Source organism: Nerophis ophidion, linkage group LG16, assembly GCF_033978795.1.
Source record: "Nerophis ophidion isolate RoL-2023_Sa linkage group LG16, RoL_Noph_v1.0, whole genome shotgun sequence".
In the NCBI taxonomy this organism is placed as follows: Eukaryota; Metazoa; Chordata; class Actinopteri; order Syngnathiformes; family Syngnathidae; genus Nerophis; species Nerophis ophidion.
In genome coordinates, this window is record NC_084626.1 from 54299104 (window position 1) to 54326109 (window position 27006).

Genomic DNA, 27006 nt, shown 5'->3' on the forward strand with positions numbered 1-27006 from the left:
ATGTCTTTTTCAAAGCCTGCAGTGAAGAGAAAGCTTAGTGATGAGCAAAGACAATTCCAGGAAAAGTGGGGGATGCAATATTTCTTTTTTGAGCACAGGGGCACCCGGCGTGTCTTATTTGCACAGAGAAAGTTGCGCTGCACAAGGGATACAATTTGAAAGGTCATTTTACAACTAGACATGCTGAGGAGTATGGGACTTTTTTTTTTTTTCAGAAATATTATCTCGCGGCCCAGCCTCAGCCAGTGGCCCCCAGGTAAATTGAGTTTGAGACCCCTGGGTTAGTGCGTCTGCCTCACAATACGAAGGTCCTGAGCAGTCCTGGGTTATATCCCGGGCTCGGGATCTTTCTGTGTGGAGTTTGCATGTTCTCCCCGTGACTGCGTGGGTTCTCTCCGGGTGCTCCGGCTTCCTCCCACCTCCAAAGACATGCACCTGGGGATAGGCCCCTCCCACCTCCAAAGACATGCACCTGGGGATAGGTTGATTGGCAACACTAAATTGGCCCTAGTGTGTGAATGTTATCTGTCTATCTGTGTTGGCCCTGCGATGAGGTGGCGACTTGTCCAGGGTGTACCCCGCCTTCTGACCGATTGTAGCTGAGATAGGCACCAGCAACCCCAAAAGGGAATAAGCGGTAGAAAATAGACAGCGGGAACTATCATTCAACCTTTTTCGATTACGCTTGCACCTCCAAAACCCTCAAATCCAGACTCCATCCCAGAACAAGCTAGTCCGGTTACTTTTAGACCTCCACCCCAGATCACACCTCACTCCTACCCACTTCTCCAAAGTGGGCTGGCTCAGGGTGGAGGACAGAGTCAAACAACTTGCACTGAGCCTAGTCTATAAAATCCGCTACACCTCCCTGATACCGAAGTACAAGTCCAACTACTTCCTTAACGTAAATAACCGCCATAACCACAACACCAGGGGGAGCTCCACAAACCACGTTAAACCCAGATTCCGATCTAACAAAGGTCTTAACTCATTCTCTTTCTATGCCACATCAATGTGGAATGCACTCCCAACAGGTATAAAAGTAAGTGCATCTCTATATTCCTTCAAAACCACTCTAAAACAACACTGGTGAATGAATGATGAATGAATGATTGGTGGTGGTCGGAGGGGCCGTAGGTGCAAACTGGCAGCCACACTTCCGTCAGTCTACTCCAGGGCAGCTGTGGCTACAGATGTAGCTTACCACCACCATTGTGTGAATGAATGATGGCTTCCCACTTCTCTGTGAGCGCTTTGAGTATCTAACAATAGAAAAGCGTGATATGAATCTAATCCATTATTATTATTATAAAAGTGGGTGACATTGTTATCACCAGGAAAGATGAGATCACCGGCCTAGCTTCCATTCTAGAGGCCAATCTTTCCTGTGATGAAATGGCAACCAACGAGATTCCTCTACAGAATCTCCTCTCTAGTCAACAAAAGTACCTTGAAGATTCTAGCGGGAACTCTCATTCGACCCTTTTTCGATTACACTTTCACTTCCTGGTACCCCAGCACCTCCAAAACCCTCAAATCTAGACTCCAAACATCCCAGAACAAGCTAGTCCGGTTACTTTTAGACCTCCACCCCAGATCACACCTAACTCCTACCCACTTCTCCAAAGTGGGCTGGCTCAGGGTGGAGGACAGAGTCAAACAACTTGCACTGAGCCTAGTCTATAAAATCCGCTACACCTCCCTGATACCGAAGTACATGTCAAACTACTTTCTTAACGTAAATGACCGCCATAACCACAACACCAGGGGGAGCTCCACAAACCACGTTAAACCCAGATTCCGATCTAACAAAGGTCTTAACTCATTCTCTTTCTATGCCACATCAATGTGGAATGCACTCCCAACAGGTATAAAAGTAAGTGCATCTCTATATTCCTTCAAAACCACTCTAAAACAACACCTCCTGGCAACTTCAACACTTTACTAATACCCTCCTCCATTCACATCCCATCTGCCCGGATTGTAAATAACCTAATGTAAACAATCAAATGTATTTTGTAATGTATATACTTGTTCTTATGCTATGTGAACTCACTATGTTCTCTGCTGGCTGTACATATCCTACTAAATAAGACCTACACTGTTTCAATGTCCATTTCTCTGTTGATACAATTGTTGATGACTGAAGTACTGATATCAACCAAAGCTCCTCATCCCACCCCCCGCATTGTAAATAATGTAAATAATTCAATGTATATACTATGATGATTAACTTGTGTGATGACTGTATTATGTTGAATTGATTAATGTGGATCTCGACTTAAACAAGTTGAAAAACTTATTGGGGTGTTACCATTTAGTGGTCAATTGTAGGGAATATGTACTGTACTGTGCAATCTACTTGTTAGAGCCAAATACACTTTCTGTCAAATTGATGATGTCACTAAAGGGGTTGTCTCCAAGGCCAAGTGCCTGTCTATTTAGGGAGGAGTCAGGATCTTGCTCAGGTGTTGCTGAGTAGAGGTGCATTGATTGATTGATAGATAGATAGATACTTTTATTAGTAGATTGCACAGTACAGTACATATTCCGTACAATTGACCACTAAATGGTAACACCCCAATAAGTTTTTCAACTTGTTTAAGTCGGGGTCCACCTTCATCAATTCATGGTAAGTAACATGCAACAGTTTTTGACTGTGCCAGGCTAGTGTTTGTTTGCTCCCGTGTATTTTCTGTTTTTGTACAAAGTGTGTTATATAAATGTGACATGCACCTGGGGATAGGCCCCTCCCACCTCCAAAGACATGCACCTGGGGATAGGCCCCTCCCACCTCCAAAGACATGCACCTGGGGATAGGCCCCTCCCACCTCCAAAGACATGCACCTGGGGATAGGCCCCTCCCACCTCCAAAGACATGCACCTGGGGATAGGTTGATTGGCAACACTAAATGGTCCCTAGTGTGTGAATGTTGTCTGTCTATCTGTGTTGGCCCTGTGATGAGGTGGCGACTTGTCCAGGGTGTACACCGCCTTCCGCCCGATTGTAGCTGAGATAGGCGCCAGCACCCCCCGTGACCCCGAAAGGGAATAAGCGGTAGGAAATGGATGGATGTTAAACATGGACACAATTTTGGACATCAATTATTAGCCGGCTGCGCACGTCTGAACTAGCTTCATTTATATTCGGCAACCAGTAGCAGTAATAGTATAGGACTTTACCGCTACACTACTAATAAAAGTTTCAATCAATCAATCAAAAGGATGGACGTCACAAACTGAAAAGCGTGCCCTTATTGTGAAAAGGCAAGCCGGATGTTACATCTGCCGACACGTCAGACTTGCCTGCACCGGAAGTCCTTGTCCCTTTCGGTGACGCTGCATAAGACTGAAACATGGAAGGGTGCAGTAAGTGAATGAAACTGTCCTTTTTCGCCATACAGCCCAGAATAGCTTTCATTTAGGGGCCCCGGCAGGTCTCTGGCATCATGTATTTAACATGGTGTCTTGTTGGAATGTACCATCAAGTATGGGCGGCTGGCTTCCTGTTTGATGTACCGCCGTCGTCAGCTAGCACACGTTAGCCATGAAACGGGAGTGAAGGAAAAGCGTCTAAAATGAAGATTGAAAAAAAACCTCACTTGTGTTCATTAGTGTTGGGTTAATGAGGCTTCATGTATCGTTTCGACACATTGCAAGAGTGTATTGATACTGTGTCACTAAAGACATGAATAATCTCTGCAGGCCACCTATGGAGCGAAACTACCGACATTGAAGCTAAAGACATTGTGTGTCGTGTTTAAAAATGTCTGTAGTTGTGTCGTGTTTAAAACTCAACTGACATTGAAACTACAGACATTGTGTGTCGTGTTTAAAACTCAACTGACATTGAAACTACAGACATTGTGTGTCGTGTTTCAGGCTAGAAGTAAAACATTACCTGCAAATTTACAGAAAATGTTTGTCACCACTTCTGAGAATACAGAGCATAGAAGAACAGGTCATTTCAAACAGCAATATTCAAGGACAACTATAACACAAAAGTGTACATCAGTGGTGGGGGTAAAATTGTGGAATTCTCTTTACAACGAGATAAAAAACTGTAAAAATATATTCCAATTGAAAAAAATATATAAAGATAGAACGATAAGATCATATGGACAGCCATAAGACTGCAGCATGGCGTGGACATCAGGGGCGGTACCTCTGGATTGGTGGTCCCTCTCTTTTAAGAAGGGGGACCGGCGGGTGTGTTCCAACCATCCTGGGATCACACTCCTCAGCCTTCCCGGTAAGGTTTATTCAGGTGTACTGGAGAGGAGGCTACACCGCATAGTCCAACCACGGATTTAGGAGGAACAGTGTGGTTTTCGTTTTGGTTTTGGAACTGTGGACCAGTTCTATACTCTCGGCAGGGTTCTTGAGGGTGCATGGGAGTTTGCCCAACCATTCTACATGTGCTTTGTGGAATTGGAGAAGTCATTCGACCGTGTCCCTTGGGAAGTCCTGTGGGGAGTGCTCAGAGAGTATGGGGTACTGGACTGTCTTATTGTGGCGGTCCGTTCCCCGTATGATCAGTGTCAGACCTTGGTCCGCATTGCCGGCAGTAAGTCGGACACATTTCCAGTGAGGGTCGGACTCCGCCAAGGCTGTCCTTTGTCACCCATTCTGTTCATAACTTTTAGGGACAGAATTTCTAGGCGCAGTCAAGGCGTTGAGGGGTTCCGGTTTGGTGGCTGCAGGATTAGGTCTCTGCTTTTTGTAGATGATGTGGTCCTGATGGCTTCATCTGGCCGGGATCTTCAGCTCTCGCTGGATCGTTTCGCAGCCGAGTGTGAAGCGACCGGAATGAGAATCAGCACCTCCAAGTCCGAGTCCATGGTTCTCGCCCGGAAAAGGGTGGAGTGCCATCTCCGGGTTGGGGAGGAGACCCTGCCCCAAGTGGAGGAGTTCAAGTACCTAGGAGTCTTGTTCACGAGTGAGGGAAGAGTGGATCGGGAGATCGACAGGCGGATCGGTGCGGCGTCTTCAGTAATGCGGACGTTGTACCGGTCCGTTGTGGTGAAGAAGGAGCTGAGCCGGAAGGTAAAGCTCTCAATTTACCGGTCGATCTACGTTCCCATCCTCACTTATGGTCATGAGCTTTGGGTCATGACCGAAAGGATAAGATCACGGGTACAAGCGGCCCAAATGAGTTTCCTCCGCCGGGTGGCGGGTCTCTCCCTTAGAGATAGGGTGAGAAGCTCTGCCATCCGGGAGGAACTCAAAGTAAAGCCGCTGCTCCTCCACATGGAGAGGAGCCAGATGAGGTGGTTCGGGCATCTGGTCAGGATGCCACCAGAACGCCTCCCTAGGGAGGTGTTTAGGGCACGTCCAACCGGTAGGAGGCCACGGGGAAGACCCAGGACACGTTGGGAAGACTATGTCTCCCGGCTGGCCTGGGAACGCCTCGGGATCCCCCGGGAAGAGCTAGACGAAGTGGCTGGGGAGAAGGAAGTGCGGATTTCCCTGCTTAGGCTGCTTCCCACGCGACCCGACCTCGGATAAGCGGAAGATGATGGATGGATGGATGGATGGACAGCCGTAAGTGTTTACATTTAGTTTTTTATTTTATTATTTTACTTATTTTTTTGTCTGGTTTTGTATTTGCTCTATATCATTCCGTGAGGTGTATCTTATTATTATTATTTTCTCTGTTTGGTTTATACTTTATGACGTTTTGCACTTGTAGTGTTTTTTTTATTTTTTTATTGTTTCATTACATTTGGATATATGTCTCGGTTTAAATGATATCCATAAAGTAAGATAATGTATTATGTCAAAGGGGGCAGGAAATTATAAGATTTTCTTCATCCAGCTCCTTCTCAGGCATTGTTGTGTGAATTTAAATTGTATAATTGAGGTATAATAATGTATCGTTCAAAATGCACAACAATGAAATAAATAAATAAAAAAATGAAAATGAAAAATGTTATGACTTAGTATATACAATATAAACTAAGTCATTGTATTTCATTTTGGATTATTTCATGTCTTCATTTAAATAAAGATATATTTTTATCTTTTTTAGATACAGTCAATAAATAATGTGAACATGATTGATTGATTGAAACTTTTATTAGTAGATTGCACAGTTCAGTACATATTCCGTATAATTGACCACTAAATGGTTAAACCCGAATAAGTTTTTCAACGTGTTTAAATCGGGGTCCACGTTAATCATCCATCCCACCCACCCATTTTCTACCGCTTATTCCCTTTTGGTGTCACGGGGGGCGCTGGCGCCTATCTCAGCTACAATCATCGCAGGGCCAACACAGACAGACAGACAACATTCACATTCACACACTAGGGACCATTTAGTGTTGCCAATCGACCTATCCCCAGGTGCATGTCTTTGGAGGTGGGAGGAAGCCGGAGTACCCGGAGGGAACCCACACATTCATGCACTCTCCACACAGAAAGATCCCGAGCCTGGGATTGAACCCAGGACTGCAGGACCTTCGTATTGTGAGGCAGACGCACTAACCCCCTGCCACTGTGAAGCCCCACGTTAATCAATTCATGGTAAAAAGGTAATGGGTTTGAACTGGATTTGAACAAGTACCCTAAGGAACTCAGCATAAACAACTACAGTCCTCCACTCTACAAACCAAGCTATCGAAGAGATTGTTTGTTGTCGCTTTTTTATGTAACCAATAGGATGTTTGTGTGGGTGGGACAATGCTAGAGACTTTGAGAGAACAGGATGAAACGACAAGGAAATTAACACAAATACCTTTTTTTCCGATGTATGATCAAAATATTCCCACACGGGGGAAATGATCTCCGACGACGATAAATGACCAACGACAGAAGTGCGGCGATTCTGTTGGCAGTACCATCTCGTTGACAAATGCACTTCCTTATAAACACAGGTTGGTGCGCAGGTGCCAGTGCGACACAGTTCGCGTATCGGTCACATGACCAAAACAGCTCATGAGCGGTCACATGACTTTCTAAGAGCGGTACGTGCACCGACACAGGGTTTCGCTCTGTGAGCTCGACGCATGCGCCGATGCATCGGTGTTGCCGGACCCATCACTAGTGTTCATTAAAACTCAGAAAATGATTTGTATTCCTTTCCCTATGTCCACACAGGGCTGCTCGGACTGGTCCTTCTCAGCCTGGCTTGGAGTGGAGGCCAGGCTGTCACACCGACACACTACCTTTCCCTTTCCGATGTTGGCCGGCTTCAAAGCCTTCTTAGTCAGCCCTTCAAAGACTTGGAGTCCGCCTATTATTCTGTTCTTGGCCTCACCAAACTTGGAGCCAACGTGCCTGATCACAAGGCATGTAAAACATCATCTGTCATAACCTTTTTTTTTCCCCAGTTTGTGTACATAGTTTACCATTTTATATTTGTTTTTTTAGGAAGTATGCCAGTTCCTGAAATCCCAGCTTGACGCTTCTAGTGTTGACTCGCTCTTCTTTGCAGCGGAGACCAGTCAAGCCATATCTGGGTGTGAGGTACGCAAATAATACATTTCTTGATCTCTTAAAGACCTACTGAATGCCACTACTAGCGACCACGCAGTCTGATAGTTTATATATCAATGATGAAATATTAACAATGAAACACATGACAATACGGACGGTTTAGTTGACTAAATTGCAATTTTAAATTTCCCGCGAAGTATCCTGTTGAAAACGTCACGGATTGATGACTCTTATGATGACGTGTGCGCGTGACGTCACCGGTTGTAGCGGACCTGTTCTTCCAGCACCGGTCACGGCTAAAAGTCGTCTGCTTTAAAGACCTCCTGAATATATATTTATATTAGGGCTGGGCAACGATTAAACATTTTAATCAAAGTTAATCGCACTATTTCTCCGATTAATGGCGATTAACTGCATTGTATACGCAAAGCCCAATAATGAATTCAAAAGTAGTGTGTAGTGCACCTTTATTGGAATATTCTCCCACATGAACAAAAGCGCCAAAACCTTTGTTGTGCAAACACAATTTAAATCAGTCCTTGTTAAACAGTAGCAGTTAAATAGCATATTTTATGAAAATCAACTCCAAAAATGTAAAAACAAACATTTAAGCTTATTGCCACTGCCAGGGTATTTAAGTTATCCTGTTTGTTATGGAAAATAAATATAATCTACATACAAATCTCTGAGCCACAATCATAACATCTGAACAGGCAATTTCTGAGGTAACAGCAGAAACATTTTTTTGATCAGGGATCTGATGTTTAAAAAACCTATATTATTGGTGGTGGGCTGTTTTAGGGAATTTTGGATCAAATGATCCGCAGTAGCAATATTAATAATGTTGTGTTTATTCTGGGTAGTGCACTTAAAATAATTATGACCATATCTAGGAATTGATATGGGAATTTTCCGATTGTTTGCTTGGTGCTTTGATAAATTGAAGGCATCATATACATGGTACTATATTGTGATGTTATGAGCCAGGGAATAAAAGAACTACCCTACCCAGCATGCAACAGGAGTGACGAGCATGCGCGGTAGCCCGGTATAGGATGTGTCGCCATGACGGCATCTTGTATGTTGTGATATGCACGCTCTGAAAGCAAACGTTAAGAAGTCAGCCAACACTCCTGTCTGCATTATTCATAAATAGACAGACAACACATATACTCCGCTGCTTCACAGGCCGCTGGATGTAGCCGGCAAAGTATTCCCATGCTAGCTAGCCGGTCTAGCAAGCACGCCTCATTCAGTCCAAAACGGCCCGATCTATCCACATCCAGAATTGTCTGGCGGTCGTAAGTGATTCCGGAGTAACCACGCTGTAAGCCAGCCATGAAATTTGCAGAATTGTCCGGTATTTTTGCCGAATGTTCCATCTTTACCAAGAGCCCCTCCACGCCGAAGTACATCCGGGAGATGCCATCTTGTGAAGAAAAGGCGTTAACAAAATAAAAGCATGTAAACAACGTACGCAAATGTTTGATAAAATAATTGCCGGCGTTAATAGATTGATGAGTTAACTCGTAATTAACGCATTAATTTGCCCACCCCTAATTTTTATATATATATATATATATATATATATATATAATATAATATAATATAAATAAGGGGTGTAACGGTACACAAACATTTCGGTTCGGTACGTACCTCAGTTTAGAGGTCACGGTTCGGTTCATTTTCGGTACAGTAAGAAAGCAAAAAAATATACAATTTTTGGTTATTTACCAAATTTGTAAACAATGGCTTTATCCTTTTAACATTGGGAACACTATAATAATTCTGCCCACGTTAATCCACATTAAACTGCCTCAAGTTGTTGCTTTGATTAAATCAAATGAAAAAAACTTTCTTCTACATATAAAAAGTGCAACATTAAACAGTTTCCATTGAAACTGTTTAATTTCAACTCATCATGCTTAATTTATTACAGCATTTGGGAAGCCTGTAGTTGACTTTTATTATGTAAACTTTGTATTATTATCAACATGTGATAGCAGGGACCCTGCTATTCAAAACTAGGCTGCTACATTACTAATGATTCATGTAACTATAGCTGAAAAATAGTACAGTTGCAATAGGAGAGACTATTCATCCCTGAATACCATGGAATTCAATGAAATAACAGACAGACAGGGCTTTGCTGCCCCTAACACACACGCACACACAGCACGCACGCACGCGCACACACACACAGCAAAATGAGCTAACGTTACGCTAAAAGCTAATTAGCCTTCATCTCAAGCCTATACTGTGAGCGAGCTAACCTGCAGTTTAAGTTTCTAGAAGGTCAACGGGCTCATAGTGATGTTTGTAATAGTTGTGACTTGGAAGTGTTTATTATAATTTGGGTAGAGTCCGCTCCTCCCCTGCTAAACGAATATCTGCTCGATGCTGAATGATTGACTACATTGCTCTGAAGTCTGAATACGCAACTGCTGATTGGCTGTTACATCGCTCTGAATACGTACTGCTGATTGGCTTTGTATGTAACCAATCAGATGGTTGTGTGGGCGGGAAAACGAGGCAGAGACAGAGGCAGAAAGCAGAGCAGCTTGTGAAGACTTCTGCTTCCGAACTCGTTCGGTACGCCCACGTGCCGAACCGAAACCCCCGTACCGAAACAAATACACGTACCGTTACACCCCTAATATATATATGTATATATATCAATATATATATATCAATGATGAAATCTAAACATTGCAACACATGCCAATACGGCCGGTTTAATGCACTAAATTGCAATTTTAAATTTCCCGAGAAGTGTCCTGTTGAAAACGTCGCGGATTGATGATGCGTATGATGACGTGTGCGCGTGACGTCACCGGTTGTAGCGGACATGTTCTTCCAGCACCGATCACGGCTAAAAGTCGTCTGCTTTAATCGCATAATTACACAGTATTCTGGACATCTGTCTCCGAGTAGAAATTTGTCTTGGACATCAAGACACAACGTTTAACATACATACACACAGTTCATCTGACACTACAGTGACGACAGTGCACTTTATACCCCCCCACCACCCTTATTACACACCTCCTGTATTGCACTATCCCAATATTGCACTCCTTATTATTCCATCCGGTTAGTACAGTATTTTTCTGTTGTTCAGTGCTTTGATTGCCTGTGGGACAAAGGAACATCTATACTTGTTGGGTTTGTATGTTGCTGTTCTGTACCGTTTACCATTGGGTATCAACACAATTTCACTATGAAGTATGTAGTGTGAGTCACCGGTGATTTCAAGACTCTGCTTACTCACATTCTTGTCGAATATATATTTTTTTTATTTCAAATATGCAAAAAAACAAACAAGAGCAAGCATGATCCAATACAGCGCTATAACCTTAACGGCTATTATCAGAAATTAATAATTAATTCTCTATTTATTCAAATTTTATGTGTTTTTTAAAATGTTAAGTCATCCTTACAAGCCCGTTTCCTGTGGTGAAAGCGTTTTTTTTTTTTTTAATATGATGAATATGATGAATGATAGGTTGGGGCTGGAGGGGCCGTAGGCGTAAACTGGCAGCAACGCTTCCGTCAGTATACCCCAGGGCAGCTGTGGCTATGAAAGTAGCTTACCACCACCGTTGTGAATAAATAATGGGTTCTCACTACTGTTTGTAGTGCTTTGTGTCTAGAAAAGCGCTATATAAATCTTAGCACATTATTATTATTAAGATTATTATTGTTATTATTCCAACCATATAACCCAATTAAAAAACATTGCAAAAAGTGCCAATACTACTACATTTACTTAGCCTTAGACTTCCTTTATTGTCATTCAAATTTGAACTTTACAGTATAGATAAGAACAACATTTTGTTGCATTAGCTCATTGTAGTGCAGGATAAAAGAGCAATAAGGTGCAGAGTGTTTGCATTTACAAAAGAATGTGGAGATAAAAAATAGATTTACTGTACAGATAAATGTGTTGCACTTTTGCATATGGATCCACGTTTACGGATGTATGTTATATTGTCTTTATAGTCCAGCAAATTAATCAGTTTTTTGGGGGGATTGAGGGTATTATTATAATGCATTCAAGAGTCTTATGGTCTGACGGAAGAAGCTGTTACAGAACTTGGAGGTTCTGCTACCGAGGCTGCGGAACCTCTTTCCAGAGTCCAGCAGTGAAAACATTCCTTGGTGGGGGTGAGAGGAGTGTCTACTGACTTTGTTAGCCCCGGTCAGGCAGCGGCTTTTTGCGATCTCCCGGATAGGAGGAAGAGGAGTACTACTGATTATCTTTTCCGCCGTCCTCACCACTCTCTGCAGAGACTTCCAGTCTGAGGCACTGCAGGCTCCAGTTCAGACAGAGATGCAGTTGGTCAGTAGGCTCTGACCAACAGTTTCATGACCGATTTATTGCTTGGATTTTACGGATTTCACGCCCGGCTCACATCTCCCCCAGTAAATGTGTGGTGGCCAAGCTACCTCTGTTCTCAACGTATACTAGGTGCCATTTAGTCTTTCTCCAAGAAAAAAAAATCTCTATGCTGGTGTTGTTTTCGGCTGTACGAATCGTTAAAATTGCAAAAAATAATAAATGTTTCTTCAGAGTTCCCCGAGACGTAATGAAAATTGGTGGAAGTGTGCAAGACTTTACAAAATGAAGAGAAAAGCATGCAGCTCACACTCCAGTCCTAGGGAGCAGAGTCGGAGAATGCATAAGTTTACAGTGTTCACTTCATTAATGATTTGTTTGATATACTTTTAACGTTTAGTATTTCCCATTCAGGTATTATATTGATATTATTTGTATTTCTTAAACACGTTTGCTACGAGTGTTACAAAAAGCCCCAACTCGGCGAGTCTAAATAAAAGAAAGCAAATGTGAGTAAAACCTAAAAGAGTTTTACATTTACCAAAGGCAACAATCATAAAAGAAGCTTTCAGCACATACACAATGTTGACATTAATAGTTATATTTTGATAAAGACGGGGAAAACACGCTACTCGTAAACGGCGTGTGCAACAGCTACAAACATGGCTGTAGACACAAAGTTAAACTAGGAAATGCAACCTTACCCAAGAAAAAACGATGCATATTTATCCGGGAGAGTCATGATACCAATTTCCTTGACCCAGTCACACAAAGAAGTTGTAGAACTACAAGCTTTTCCACTGTTTTCATCTATTTTGTTGTGTAGATTGGCGTCTGGAGCACAATAGTTCGATATGTCTGGGAACGCGATATCACTCAACAAATCTTTATTTTTTATTTTTATAAAGTATAGGTATCTATTCCATTGCATAGTTTGATTTTTTTGCACGTATCTGCTTTTTGCTGGGAGATTTAAGCCTCTTTAAGTACTTTTGTACTTTATCTGGAGTGCAAATGTACAACATTTCAGGTGATGGTTTGAATAAGTGCTTTACCACATTGATAGGGCAAGATTAGGTTAACCTGACAGACTTGAAGGTTTTTTTTTTCAAATATGTAACTTTACTGTTTAGATTCCTGTGTCCAATGAAACGCGTGACATCCTGCTGGCCGCCGTCAGTGAAGACTCCAGCATGACTCAGATCCACCGGGCTGTGAGCGCGCTGAGCTCTCTGGGTCTTCCTCTGACCTCTCAGGAGGTCGTAGGTGCTCTTACAGCTCGCATCAACAAGGAGGACAATGTCATTGCGTAAGTTGGGTTGGGGGAGAGTTTATGTATGAGTTTAAATAATTTCAGTGTTTACACTTGTGTTACTTTTGGACAGCATTACCTCAGCTCTGCAAACAGCCACCCGTCTTTCCCAACAGGCGGAGCTTGGAGGAATACTTGAGGAAATTGAGGTAAACACTTTAATCTCCACCAGGTGGTGCTGTGGCACTTACCTTTGTTAATTTTGTTTTATGAAGCCATTGTTTGCCTTTTGCACCCACAGGATCTGACGGCACGTTTAGATGATGTCGGTGGTATCTACCTCCAATTCGAGGAGGGACTAGAGGCCACTGCCATGTTTGTGACTGCTGCTTATGCCTTGTCGGATCATGTCGATATGGAGCCGCCTCTCAAAGAAGTATGTTTACTCTTTTTAGTGTAGTTTCATTTAGTGTTTTACTAAACTGCATGGATGGTCTTCCCTCAGGACCAAGTCATTCAGCTGGTGAACTCAATCTTCAGCAAGAAATCCTGGGACTCCCTGGTCGAGGCCTTCAGTGTGGTAAATGCTGCCGCTACTCTCTCAAACAACCGCTTCCATGTTCCAGTGGTTGTTGTCACTCAAGGCCCGGCGACCGTGTCGCACAGCCAACCAACCCTGCAGGTAAGAATACTAGAAGTCACCTCAGGGAGACTATTTTAAAATTTTGCTTGAGGATGAAATCCTGCCACATTGGCTCTACAGAATTCTGTGGTTGCCATTTCGGTTCTTAACCATTTTAACTCATTAACACTCAATTTCTACCTCTGGTTCACAGCTCCTTGTTACTGACGTCATGTCTCAGTCTCTGGCTTCAGCCGTCGTGCAGGTGGAATCTGTGTTTGCATTGGCCCCCAAGACCATTGTACTTGGCCAAGTACCATTCACACTCAATGAGTATGTGTCATATGAAAAATAATAGTCTTTGTTTCCAGGTCCGGGGTCGGCAACTTGCGGTTGTTTAGCGGCTTCCTAGTGGCTCTCTTTAGCTTTTTCTAAAATGTATGAAAATGGAAAATACTAGGGGTGTAACGGTACACAAAAATGTTGGTACGGTACGTACCTCGGTTTAGAGGTCACGGTTCGGTTCATTTTCGGTACAGTAAGAAAACAACAAAATATAAATTTTTTGGTTATTTATTTACCAAATTTGTGAACAATGGCTTTATCCTTTTAACATTGGGAACACTATAATAATTTTACCCATGTTAATCCACATTAAACTGCCTCAAGTTGTTGCTTTAAGTAAAATGACAAAACCTTTCTTCTACATATAAAAATTGCAACATTAAACCGTTTCAAGTCAACTCATCATGCTTAATTTATTACAGCATTTGGGAAGCCTCTAGTTGACTTTTAATATGCACACACACACACACACAGCAAAATGAGCTAACGTAACGCTAAAACCTAATTAGCCTTCACCTCAAGTTGTGACTGGGAAGGGTTTTTTATAATTTGGGGAGTGTACGATGTCAGCTGCTCACCTGCTAAACACATATCTGCTCATCTCGACGCCGGAGCACTGACTCCGTGCGCTCTGAATACGCACTGCTGATTGGCTTTGTATGTAACCAATCAGATGGTTGTGTGGGCGGGACAATGCTGGGTGCTCACTGCTCAGACAGAGGCTTCTGCAGAGCAGCTTGTTAAGACTTTAGTTTACAAACTCGTTCGATACACCCTCGTACCGAACCGAAACCCCCGTACCGTAACGGTTCAATACAAATACACGTACCGTTACACCCCTAGAAAATACATATTTTTGGTTTTAATATGGTTTCTGTCGGAGGACAAACATGAAATAAACTTTGTTAATTAGTGGTGTGGGAAAAAAATGATTCGAATACGAATCGCGATTCTCACGTTGTGCGATTCAGAATTGATTCTCATTTTTTAAAAATCGATATTTTTATTTTATTTTTATTTTTTTTTAGCAATCCAATATAACAATGCAATCCAATTCCAATACCAAACCTGACCCAGAAACACTCAGAACTGCAATAAACAGCAATTGAGAGGAGACACAAACACGACACAGAACAAATCAAAAGTAGTGAAACAAAAATTAATATCATCAACAACAGTATCAATATTAGTTATAATTTGAGACATTTATAAAAATAAAAAAAAGAACAATAGTGTCACAGTGGCTTACACTTGCATGGCATCTCATAAGCTTGACAACACACTTTCTTTCTTAGTTTATTTCGAACATGAACATACTTACAACATAATACATCAGACAATTTCATATGATTTCATATCACATCATGTCCGAAAAGGAGTAGCACTGTGTCCAATGTTTTCACAAAGATAAAATAAGTCATATTTTTGGTTCGTTTAATAGTTAAAACAAATTTACATTATTCCAATCAGTTGATAAAACATTGTCCTTTACAATTATAAAAGCTTTTTTTTTTTAAATCTACTACTCTGCTTGCATGTCAGCAGACTGGGGTAGATCCTGCTGCAATCTATATATTGAATCAATACACAATCCTTTTAAATAGGGAAAAAAATTGTTTTTTAATCGAGAATCGCGTTGAATCGGAAAAATCGATTTATAATCGAATTGCGACCCCAAGAATCGATATTGAATGGAATGGTGGGACACCCAAAGATTCGCAGCCCTATTGTTAATGTTTTCCAACAGTAAACGGTGGTATAGCTCGGTTGGTAGAGAGGCAGTGCCAGCAACTTGAAGGTTGCAGGTTCAATCCTCGGTTCCGCCATCCTAGTCACTGCTGTTGTGTCCTTGGGCAAGACACTTTACCCACCTGCTCCCAGTGCCACCCACACTGGTTTAAATGTAACATAGATATTGGGCTTCACTATGTAAAGCGCTTTGAGTCACTAGAGAAAAGCGCTATACAAATATAATTCACTTCACTTCCAATGATGTGTGTATATATATATATATATATATATATAACTTAGATTTATATCGCGCTTTTCTAAACACTCAAAGTGCTCACAGAGAAGTGGGACTCAATAAACATTCACACCTGGTGGTGGTAAGCTACATCTGTAGCCACAGCTGCCCTGGGTTGGACTGGCGAAAGCGTGGCTGCCAGTTTGCGCCTACGGCCCCTCCGACCACCACCTATCATTCATTCATCAATCATTCACCAGTGTGAGCGGCACCGGGGGCAAATCGTGAAGTGTCCTGCCCAAGGACACAACGGCAGCGATTTTTTTGGATGTCAATAGGTGGTAAGCGAACCTGAAACCCTCAGGCTTATGGCTGGTCGCTCTACCCACTACGCCATGCAGAAATCAATATCACATTTAATGTTTAATATTTAACAAATATTAATATTATTATTTATATTATTATTATAAATAATAAATGAACTACATTAAATCCATATAGCGCACCCGCCTTGTTTCAGGCGCGCAATATAGAGCCTCGGTTTTTCCTGGTGAGCTGTAGCGCCCCGAGAACAAACATTTACTGCTCTGCGGTGCCCAGGAAGTCGTTGACTGCCCGGTACGCTATGTCAGCCTGCACTGTGAGCACTGGAGGCAGAAGCAGTTTGGCAGCGGTATCTTCGTCAGACGCTTCTATGCACCTGCTCTTTAAGCTGTAGCGGGATGCTGTTGGTGATGAATCAGGCGGCTTTGCCTCTGCTGTCGTTGTCTGCAGCGGGTCTTCAGTCGCGCCCTGTACTGCCAGCTGTTTGTAGGCAAAGGAAAGCACGGGAAACTTTGCAAGTAGGGCGCAAGAGCGCATTCGTGTCTGTAACTGCCGCTTTGTTTGGTATCGATGTTTTAGTATCGATTCGCACATTACTAGTAAGCGCACGTTTCAGGAGAACCAGCCTTCAGAGGAGGTAGGCCGTACCGCCTCAACATGTGTTATCTTAATTACAAGGCTTAAAAAAGGCTTTTATTCTTTTGCGGCTTCAGACATTTATTTATTTATTTATTATTTTGGTCCAATATGGATCTTTCAACAGTGTGGGTTGCCGACCCCTGCTCTAGGTTGAAGCAATTGGGGTGTGGGGGTCACAAACATGCGCAGCTGCTTTGCAACCTCTCCTCCGTTGTAACTGTCAGGGTCAAATACCATGAGACCTTATAAAGACACAGGAACAGGGAATAGAAGACAAACCAGTGATTGCTTTTCTCGTACGAGGAGAGTAACTGGAGCAGTTGTCAGTTACAGGCTCCTAATTTACTCTGGAAACTTTCTCCACTCTCCTCGCCTTTTAATTCATTTGGGAAATCCCTATATTACAAACACACACACACACAGCTGCACTAGAGGAGGGGGGGTATTTGCAGCTGTGTTGGAAACCTAACACCTGTGGCGAGAACTTAACACATGCAAATACAGAGTACAAAAGATACAGCAACTTCCTGCATTGCTCTGGGCCATCTGCCAATTCCTCTTTGAAGTTGGTAGGTCAACCTAATTTCAATCTAAAGCCAAGTTGAATTTCTCTTCAGCTTGTCTAAACAATCATATGAGATAACTTATTTACAATTAATCCAACAGTAACACTTTCAAACGTTCATAATTGAGAACACTTTAAAAGACAACATATCGGTCCACAAAGTCAAAATAAAGACATGTAATTCAATCAATGCAATCGTTTTGAGGAATATATAGAGCAGACAAAAAAATGTGTCAACCTGAGATGTGCAGTGCTCAGTTCCAGCACTGTATTTTCTAGTTCTCCCTTCCAGCAATCGCACATTTGCAAGGTGCATTCATGAATACTGCAATTCCCAAAATCAACACCTGCAACACAGTCTATTGCTGTATCCCTAAATGACTGCTCTAATGCTGTAGAATAAAAATACATCCGGCCAGATCTTAAACTTGGAATTATTTGTATCGTTAATTTTGGCGGGCTGGTGGTTAATAAACAATTTTTAAATGCAAACATGACGTGGTACATTTTGTTTTTCTTGCTTTTCAGCGGCGTCTTCGAACTGAACTTCATGTCCCAGCAGCCAGCCAGCGGATATTACCAGTTTACTGTTTCTGTGACTGGAGATAGCCGATTGATCGCCAATCATGTTGAGGTGAGTGTCTATTTGTCAACGTTTATACAAGACATCCAATCATTAGTGCGGCCCAAATCCAAGCCCGTTTTCTGTGTGTGGAATTTCACTAATGTTGAAATAACCAGTCGGACCTGCAGCTTCAAGTTTTTGCAGTTCAAATGATGAAACTCTGTTATTATTCAGCTGCCTGAAGCGGAATGTCCAATTTGTTGTGTAGAAGATGCAAAAAAAAAAAGTTGAATTGTTACAAAAAAATGTTCATCATTTTTATTCACTTTTCTTTTTGATCTTCTTGACAATGGACCCTCCGTGCACTGTTGTATTTGATTCAACTTTGTCAAAGCAGTACAGCGATTGCCAATTTCCACATTTAAAAATGATAGATCTTAATCTTTTTGACCTTATTTGTGATTAGTGTACTTAAATTCCAGCTGTTTTAAAAAATTGTCTGTATGGCATACAGTATGTAATGTTTTTTTCATGCAAACCGGTAATGCTACACAACCTGACAGATTAAATTACCAGTTTAATTTTGCCTCAATTTTCACTGATAAGTCAGAAAAAGAAAGATATCATACAATATTATCTGCTCACAGATGTTACCTGATAGGGCTGTGAGTCTTTGGGCACCACATGATTTGATTAATTTTTCGTGTATAAATGTTTGATTCAAAATCAAATCTCAATTCAAAATTATTGTCAATTCAAAATCAATACCTTTTAATGTCATTGGGTGCTAGTTCTGATTAACGACATTCCCAATAAAGTAGATAATCAGCTCTGATAAATTTATGTATCACCTAAAAGAAAACTGGATTTGTTTAATAAAATTATCCCCTAACATTTAATAGTCAAATACAATTAGCAACAAGAGAAGTATCCAACACTTTAAAGTTCCTTTGTAAAGTAAATCTGGGGCATCTACATCAAGAATATCATTTGCCTGAGTGGCTGGACAGGACAGATTAACAAAATAATTTACATTTTCTTGAATTAATTAACAATCGTTACAAATAAGAATCATGATTCATTTGAAATAAGATTTTCTTCTGACAGCCCTGCTACCTGGTGGTTGTTTTAGCACACTGCAGCTAGTCCTGGGTCATCCCACTCCTTAAAGGGGAACATTATCACAATTTCAAAAGGGTTAAAAACAATAAAAATCAGTTCCCAGTGGCTTGTTGTATTTTTTAAAGTTTTTTTCAAAATTTTACCGGTCTCGGAATATCCTCTAAATAAAACTTTAAAGTGCCTTATTTTCGCTCTCTGCGAAGACACTGGCCATTTCCCTGTGATGTCACACAGTGCTGCCAATGTAAACAAACAATGGGAATACCACAGCAAGATATAGCCACATTAGCTCGGATTCAAACTCGGATTTCAGCGACTTAAGCGATTCAACAGATTACGCATGTATTGAAACAGATGGTTGGAGTATGAAAATATTGAAGAAGAAACTGAAGCTATTGAGCGAATAGCTATTGACGCTATTCATAGCCATAGCATGGCCAAATAGATGCGTTAGCATCGCCGGTAAAATGTGCGGACCAAACGATCAGGACTTTCGCATCTTTTGACACTGGTGCAACTTAAATCCGTCGATTGGTAAGTGTTTGTTTCGCATTAAATGTGGGTGGAAGGAAACGTAATATAGTTGCAAATGCATCTGCAGGTTATCCATACATCTCTGTGCCATGTCTGCCTTAGCATCGCCGGTCAAATGTGGAGACACTCTGGTACATTCAATGGGGGTCTGGCGGCAGACACTTTGGCATCTTGGGGCCAGTGGTGCAACTTGAATCCCTCCCTGTTAGTGTTGTTACACCCTCCGACAACACACCGTCGAGGCATGATGTCTCCAAGGTTCCAAAAAATAGTCAAAAAAACGGAAAATAACAGAGCTGAGACCCGGTGTTTGTAATGTGTTGAAAATGAAAATGGCGGGTGTGTTACCTCGGTGACGTCACATTCTGACGTCATCGCCTCCAGCGCGATAAACAGAAAGGCGTTTAATTCGCCAAAATTCACCCATTTAGAGTTCGGAAATCGGTTAAAAAAATAGATGGTCTTTTTTCTGCAACATCAAGGTATATATTGACGCTTACATAGGTCTGCTGATAATGTTCCCCTTTAATGCTTTTGTCACATGCCAAATTCTCACAGGAATGTGGCAAAATTACAATGGTACCTACTAAGATGTCACCATTTCGCAGTAGTTGTCCCAGATTTTAATGAAACCTTTGGACTCTATTGAAAGATGATATTATTTCTGATTTGTTATTTTTAGATCTTCAATGTGAAAAGGTATTTCAAAAGAAAATACTGTAAATGCCAATCTTGCGGCTGTTGGCCATCAGAATGTTTTGCTTATGTTATGAGTTGGAGCTTGTCATGTTCACCCTTTGGAGAGTTTTACTTCGGTTCCCCGAACTTTTTAATGCAGGTGTAACTCCCTGAAAAAAATGATAAAGGATTTACATTATTTTTTCATCCCTTGATTTGTATTGAAAGAAAATAAGTATGCGGTGAAGTAGCCCTAAAAACATACATTTACAGATTCGTGTTTTTTTTTCCTCACCAGACAGATTGCTTTAACGCTGTCAACATACATTGTATTCTCCTAATGTGCTTGAAATAGATTTTTAATATTTATTTTTAAGTTTTTATTCAAACTTTGATTGATTATTGTGATTTGAGTCCTGACCAGCAAATATCCATACTATCTATAGCTCAAAGTGAAAGTGTCAACCGAGGTGTCCATTACCAACATGGACCTCTCCGTGGTAGATAAGGACCAGAGCATCGGCACAAAGACCACCAGGTTAGAAATCAAGACTGTAGCACTTTTTTACTGTCCACTTAATAACAACTCTTAAAGACTAAATGATGTTGTCAAATGATGCAGGGTCAACTTTCCTTCCAAAGCCAAGAGCTCATTCACAGCAGACAGTCATCAGAATTTCGCCATGTCCTTTCAGTTGGCTGATGCCAACACTGGAGTCGAACTCACCCCCCACCAGGTTTGTAGTTTAGACCAGCATCAAACTCCCTGCTGACTTCCTAATGCTTTTATCATTTGTTCTCTCTGTTACAGACTTTTGTTCGACTGCACAATCAGAAAACTGGCCAAGAAGTTGTTTTTGTTGCTGAGCCCGACAAGAGTATTTATAAGTTTGAGATAGACACCACAAAGCTAAAGTCAGAGTTTGACTCCATCTCTGGGACCTATTCTCTATATCTGATTGTCGGGGATGCCACCCTGGAGAACCCAATATTGTGGAATGTGGTAAGTGTTCAGCAAGGTGGCAGTGTGGTGATTATTGTCTTTGGATGTTTGACATTCTCTGTTAATCTGATCAAAGGCTGATGTTGTACTGAAGTTTGTGGACGAGGAAGCCCCAGCTATTATTCAATCTAAGACTCTCTATGTACCCAAACCAGAGATTCAGGTAAAGCTATTTTTCATCGTGTTGCATTTACTGCTAACAAGGTGTACTGTAATGAATTGGTCCAGTTGTTTTCAATCCCAATCCCAATTGAATTCTGCAGCACTTGTTCAGAGAGCCAGAGAAGAAGCCCCCAACTGTTGTTTCCAACGCCTTCACGGCACTTGTCCTGTCTCCCCTCCTGCTTCTGCTCATTCTGGTAAAATCTTCTTTCTTTGTATCATTACGTCTGACAAATTGATAAATATTTGGTAAATTAATTTTTTTTCTCAGAGAAATCAGCAAAAACTATTAAATGTTATAGCAAACAGTTTAAGTTTTCAATATAATAATTTTTCAAGATTCTATATAAAATATGAAGTTGTTTAGAATGTTAAGCACCATAGTGTCATGTTTTTGTTCTGTTAGGATGAGGTCAATGTTTAGTGTGCAAGAAGGTTTTGTGCTCCCTTGTTCACATCAGGGATGACATTGTCTTTTTTCCCCCTCCCTTCCTTTTGCAGTGGATTAAACTTGGAGCAAACATTTCCAATTTAAGCTTTTCTCCCAGCACCATTGTCTTCCACTTAGGGCATGCAGGTTAGTCTTTAAACTATTCATCAAAAACTGACTTCACTGTTTCTTCCTACTTCTACTGAGTAGAAAGCAAAACCCATTTGGAAATCCTAATTAACTCCAATTGCTTTAGAGATGAGCAATCAGGAGTAATAGGGATATCACCATGTGAGTGTTTCCCATAGGTCAGCAATCTATATTTGGTGGTGTAGATTGTCATCTTATTTGCATAATTGGCCCGGCAGCATTTGCATGTCTTTTTTTTAACCTTGTACATATATTTAAAGACACATTTTTGTGATATAAGTATCTACTTTTCACCTTTTGTATTGTTACACTGTGCCTTTTTGCGTATATATAAAGATATATATATATATATATATATGTATGTATGTATGTATGTATATATATATATATGTGTGTATGTATGTATGTATGTATGTATGTGTCTTGATTGGATTATCCAGAGAATAGTGCTCGATACCGTGGTAGAGCGCAATATGTAGGTGTGGGAAAAATCACAAGACTACTTCATCTCTACAGAACTGTTTCATGAGGGGTTCCCTCAATCATCAGGAGATCTGATGATTGAGGGAACCCCTCATGAAAGTTCTGTAGAGATGTAGTCTTGTGATTTTTCCCACACCGATATATATATATATATATATATATATACACACACACACACGTGTGTGTGTCTAATGTGGAACAAAAAATGTTTTGATACTTATATTGACAAATGTTATGTTACTGCAATGTTGTTCAATTAATGACACTTTTTACTAGAGCTGGAAACATGGGTTTCCGATGACGTCACACCCGTCCCACAATTCCCTTGTCCGCCATCTTGTGTGTCGAAACAAACACTCGTAACCAAGTACGCCTCCGTTGTTCTTTTGAGAATGGGTCACACGTGTCGTCTGGGGCTGTGTAAACCGCGCCAATTCAGGACAAAGAACAACAAAGTACTACGATATCCCTAAGGTTATAGTAAAACAGGGAAAAGAAACCGAGCAACTGTCGACAGAAAGGAGCAACCTGTGGCTAGCTAGAATCAATCGAGTGGGATTTACCCCTGATCCATCAAAACGACATTATAAAGTTTGCTCTGATCATTTTGTAACAGGTACTTTGAATTATGTTGCTCTCTGTATTGATGATAAAATGTGTTATGGTTAGAATAGATATTAAAACATAGGAGGAACTACTGTGCCTGTGCTTGTACTTAATAACGCTCGACGTCGTTGTTGCACAAATATAACCTTCTATATATAATATAGGCAATTGCCGCTTATTTTTGGACGATTTTATTAAAATTTGAATGAATTAAATCAAGTAACCCTGAACTATGCAGTTGCATAGTTAGAATCATATAGTTCTGAAAATACTTTTGGGTACTATTTATCAAGTGCTTCTGGACGATAGTCTTTAGCATATCCTGGAATCAGAGAAAGTAAGACAGGCTTAATTTTTCGTTTGGTTTTTACTTCTCTGTACAAGTCTTGACAGTTCATTTTGTGTCCCTTTCTGTACCTCCGGTAGTTTCCTCTGTTTTAATGGTGCCGGTGTATCTCCAGATACGATTGCCTTGTCTAGCTTTCTCTTCGTTGTCTTGGCGGATGTGAAGTTTAATGTCCTGTATGGTCTTGTACCCAACTTTCTTGACTGCAGATGGAAGTAGCCAGTAAGATTTTTCCTGTGTGACTGTGGTGTTGTCCCGCATCTTGACGCTCGCTTCAATGGCAAACAACAATGCAGAAACATGTGAAGATATTTCGCCAATGCCTGCCACACATGTACAGTGTCCTGATAAAACACGACCCGTCTTCTCTGATATGACCCACGGCACCAAACACGGATCAGTTGATCTCTGAGAGTGACGAACACCAGCGATGAGCACACATTTATCTTCCATTGTAGCCAGTTTCATTTCCTGTACCCATCCACACACAAAGTAATTGTACGCTTCGAGCGACTTGTAGCCCTTGAGCTCATCCAGAGTGTAGGCACTAACATTGTTCACCAAATAGTTGACGATGTCGGGGTAAGTTGTATCAGGATAACATTTCAAGTCCGTAGTCCATTCGTGCTTTCCCATCTCATATGGATCTTTATCGCCAATATCCTTCAATTTCTGTAAATACCTGGCTTTGCAAACCCCATCTAGCGTCTGTCTGTGGGGAACTTTTACAACTTCTTTCAAATTTCCCGAAGTGGACATCATTGTTGCTGCAAAAGTGTGGAAATATATTTAGAAAACTGCCGCAGACGAGTAAACAAAGTTTTGACACACAAGATGGCGGCTGCTTCGAAGGATTATGGGTAATCGCCGCTAGCGGAAACCCATCTATTTTTGGGCACCACACCATTGGATTTGATACTTTGGGGACAACAATTTGATTCAGAATCAATTTTCTATATAAAATCTATACTTTTTAGTGAACATTGCCAGTTCTATGATTAACTACATTCCTCCATAAAATTGATAAACAGCTCTGATCCTTTTTTTTTATTACAGAAAAAAAATGGTTTTGTTTAATTTAATGTATTTTTAACAAATTAAGAATCGTCACAAATAAGAATAGTGACTAATCTGAAAATCTTACATCCCTTCTTATAAGTCTTATCTTGTGTGCTATTTTGTGCTTAGCTGCTGTGTAGCTGCGAACTCCTAGTATGCGATAGCCTTCCATTTTTACATTTTTCAAAATACAAAAAACAACAACCTTCTTTCCTTAACTTAGATTTTTACTGGTTGTCGAGCTTTACACAAGTCAATGCACGGCAGGACAGAGATTTTAAATGTTACCAGATATAATCCAATCTTGCGCTGCTGATATCAGACCGATATTCAACATCGATATTTGTCCACTCCTAATAATGAATTTTAACTTTTTGAAATATTTACAATACACCTATAAGATAACGCAAATGTATTCATTTTAAGTTGTTTTTTTTCAGCCATGCTGGGACTGATGTATGTCTATTGGACCCACTTGAACATGTTCCAGACTCTTCAGTACCTGGCCATTATCGGGACTATTACATTCCTGGCCGGAAACCGCATGCTGGCCCAGAAAGCAGTGAAGAGGTACGTGTGCCCATGGCACCTGGCACAAAAGACTCCCGAGTCCTTGAGAAAAAATTAGACACTTTGAGATGGTTGTTACCTCTGTGTGCTCTGAGGCCTCTCGAGAGTAATAGAAAGAAGAGTGCCTCTCCTTGTGGCTCTGGTATCAATGCCATGCTCTCAACTGGGGAAGGCGTTGACTGCAAGAGGGATGCCGCGAGTGGGCAATTTCTTGTAGAGCGCTCTTAAGTATCCAACGTTCCATTTGGCACTTGTGTTACTGCCTCAAGACATTGTTTCTCTCACGCTTGCCTCTTCTGGTTCAACATGCCACTTTCAATCCTTTTATGCAAGTAGCAAACCACAATTAATGGTGACTCAGTGAGGACGTCCCTGTTTCCTGTCATTCTCAGTTGATCTCTCTTCTTCTACACGTCGCTGTCTCTTTTACTCCTTTTTCAGGATTGCCGCCGAGCAAAGTAGTAGGTTGGCAAAGTATAGGAGCCTCCGATAAATGGCCCGTTTGTAACAATGGAGCGGCTTGTGCTCCCATGCTGAAGTAAGGGCTTCCGCTTAGACTAGCATTTATAGGCCTGCAGCATGCATGCCTGTGTGGTGATCGCTCATCCCAACTGACATGCTGGTTTTGCTTCGCTTTCATCCCCACCATAATCATTTCCCACGCCCAAAATGCGCTAATCCCTCCATTGGTTTCCACTCTGGTTTCTACCAATCTACTGAGCTAACGGTTGGATTGTTGATACTAGCCATGGTTATTTTCCAAGTGACATTATCTGCTACACATTGAAGTGCATGTAGCATCTTCACATCCTGGATGTTTGCCAACATGTGCAGAAAGAGGACGGGAATCACTAATATACACTCTTTTTCTCACAGAACAGAGAAAAAATAAGCCGACATAATTAGAAGAAGGATCAGTATATGGAGACAACCGCAGATGCATCGAATCTGACTAACGGGAGGATTTTGTGCATTGCCTAATGAAAGGAAATCCCCACAACATCCAAACGTCTTCAAAATCAAACCAGTCCAGCCCGACGCCTCCAGTTGAGTGCTGCAACGCTACTGATCAATGCACTTCATCTTCCTGTGAGATTATTTTTCTTCTTGTAAAACATGCCAGTGACGTCTTGGTGCTTGGCTGTTTTTTTTTTTTATGGTTTCTTGATGGAATTTTAGTTTTTTTTTTCTTTTTTGTACATTCCCCTTAGTTGCTCACAGAATAATTTAATCTGTCCTCATTAGATCAGAAACGTGAGCCACTTCTGCCTTTTTGAGTTTGATGTGTCAATGCAGAGGTGGTTTCACATTTGATACAAAACGTTAGTGCCCAAGATAAACTGATAACGTGTGGGAAATGTAAGGATTTGTTTTTCTAATTAAAAAGCCTAAATAAAGAAATGGAGGTAAGTGTTTTTTTTGTCTATATAATCAGGCTATTTAGGTTTGGTCGCTTGTTAGGCCACACAACTGTGCAGCAGACCCACTGAAAGTGGCAAGAAATGCCATGGAATTGTCAAAAAGTAACTACACTAAATACAATTGGATCTTACTTATAAAAACCTTTTTTGGTAAAAATGTGAATCTTACAACTCGAGTCAACTCAATTCCGATTCTCAAAGTAACGATTCCGTTCAAAATTTATTTTCGCAATATACAGTACCGGACGAAATTTTGGACAAACCTCATTCAATGTGTTTTCTTTATTTTCATGAGTTTTTGAGTTTATTTTTCGAACTTGCAAGCATACAACATGATACATTACAATTTCCAGTTTCTCTTCTCAACATAAGACATAAGTGAGAT

The 27006-nt window shown here is 41.1% G+C and overlaps 1 protein-coding gene across 3 annotated transcripts; it reads left to right on the top strand.

Moving 5' to 3' along the window:
- The first annotated feature begins 3213 nt into the window (after nucleotides 1–3213).
- Nucleotides 3214–26601, top strand: rpn2 (ribophorin II). Of its 3 annotated transcripts, none has more exons than XM_061875583.1 (18): nucleotides 3214–3369; nucleotides 7102–7296; nucleotides 7379–7470; nucleotides 12913–13088; nucleotides 13165–13240; nucleotides 13333–13467; nucleotides 13537–13713; nucleotides 13868–13986; nucleotides 18021–18126; nucleotides 20838–20929; nucleotides 21014–21128; nucleotides 21203–21394; nucleotides 21471–21557; nucleotides 21658–21753; nucleotides 22058–22133; nucleotides 25071–25200; nucleotides 25642–25738; nucleotides 26077–26601. In XM_061875583.1, the coding sequence occupies exons 1-17, from the start codon at nucleotides 3357–3359 to the stop codon at nucleotides 25691–25693; spliced, it is 1929 nt and encodes a 642-aa protein (XP_061731567.1). In that variant the 5' UTR covers nucleotides 3214–3356; the 3' UTR covers nucleotides 25694–25738; nucleotides 26077–26601. The 3 variants fall into 3 exon arrangements, with proteins under 3 accessions (XP_061731567.1, XP_061731566.1, XP_061731568.1); XM_061875582.1 differs by lacking the exon at nucleotides 3214–3369 and adding an exon at nucleotides 5391–5544; XM_061875584.1 differs by lacking the exons at nucleotides 3214–3369; nucleotides 25642–25738 and adding an exon at nucleotides 5520–5544.
- The last annotated feature ends 405 nt before the right edge of the window (nucleotides 26602–27006 follow it).

What these genes read in the sequence shown, in the direction of transcription:
- rpn2 (XM_061875582.1), top strand. Translation starts at nt 5,523, where the DNA reads ATGGATGGATGGATGGACAGCC. An exon ending in ACAGCCAACCAACCCTGCAG is followed by an intron (nt 13,714 to 13,867) that starts GTAAGAATACTA and finishes TCTGGTTCACAG; the next exon opens with CTCCTTGTTACTGACGTCAT. An exon ending in ACCCAATATTGTGGAATGTG is followed by an intron (nt 21,395 to 21,470) that starts GTAAGTGTTCAG and finishes ATCTGATCAAAG; the next exon opens with GCTGATGTTGTACTGAAGTT.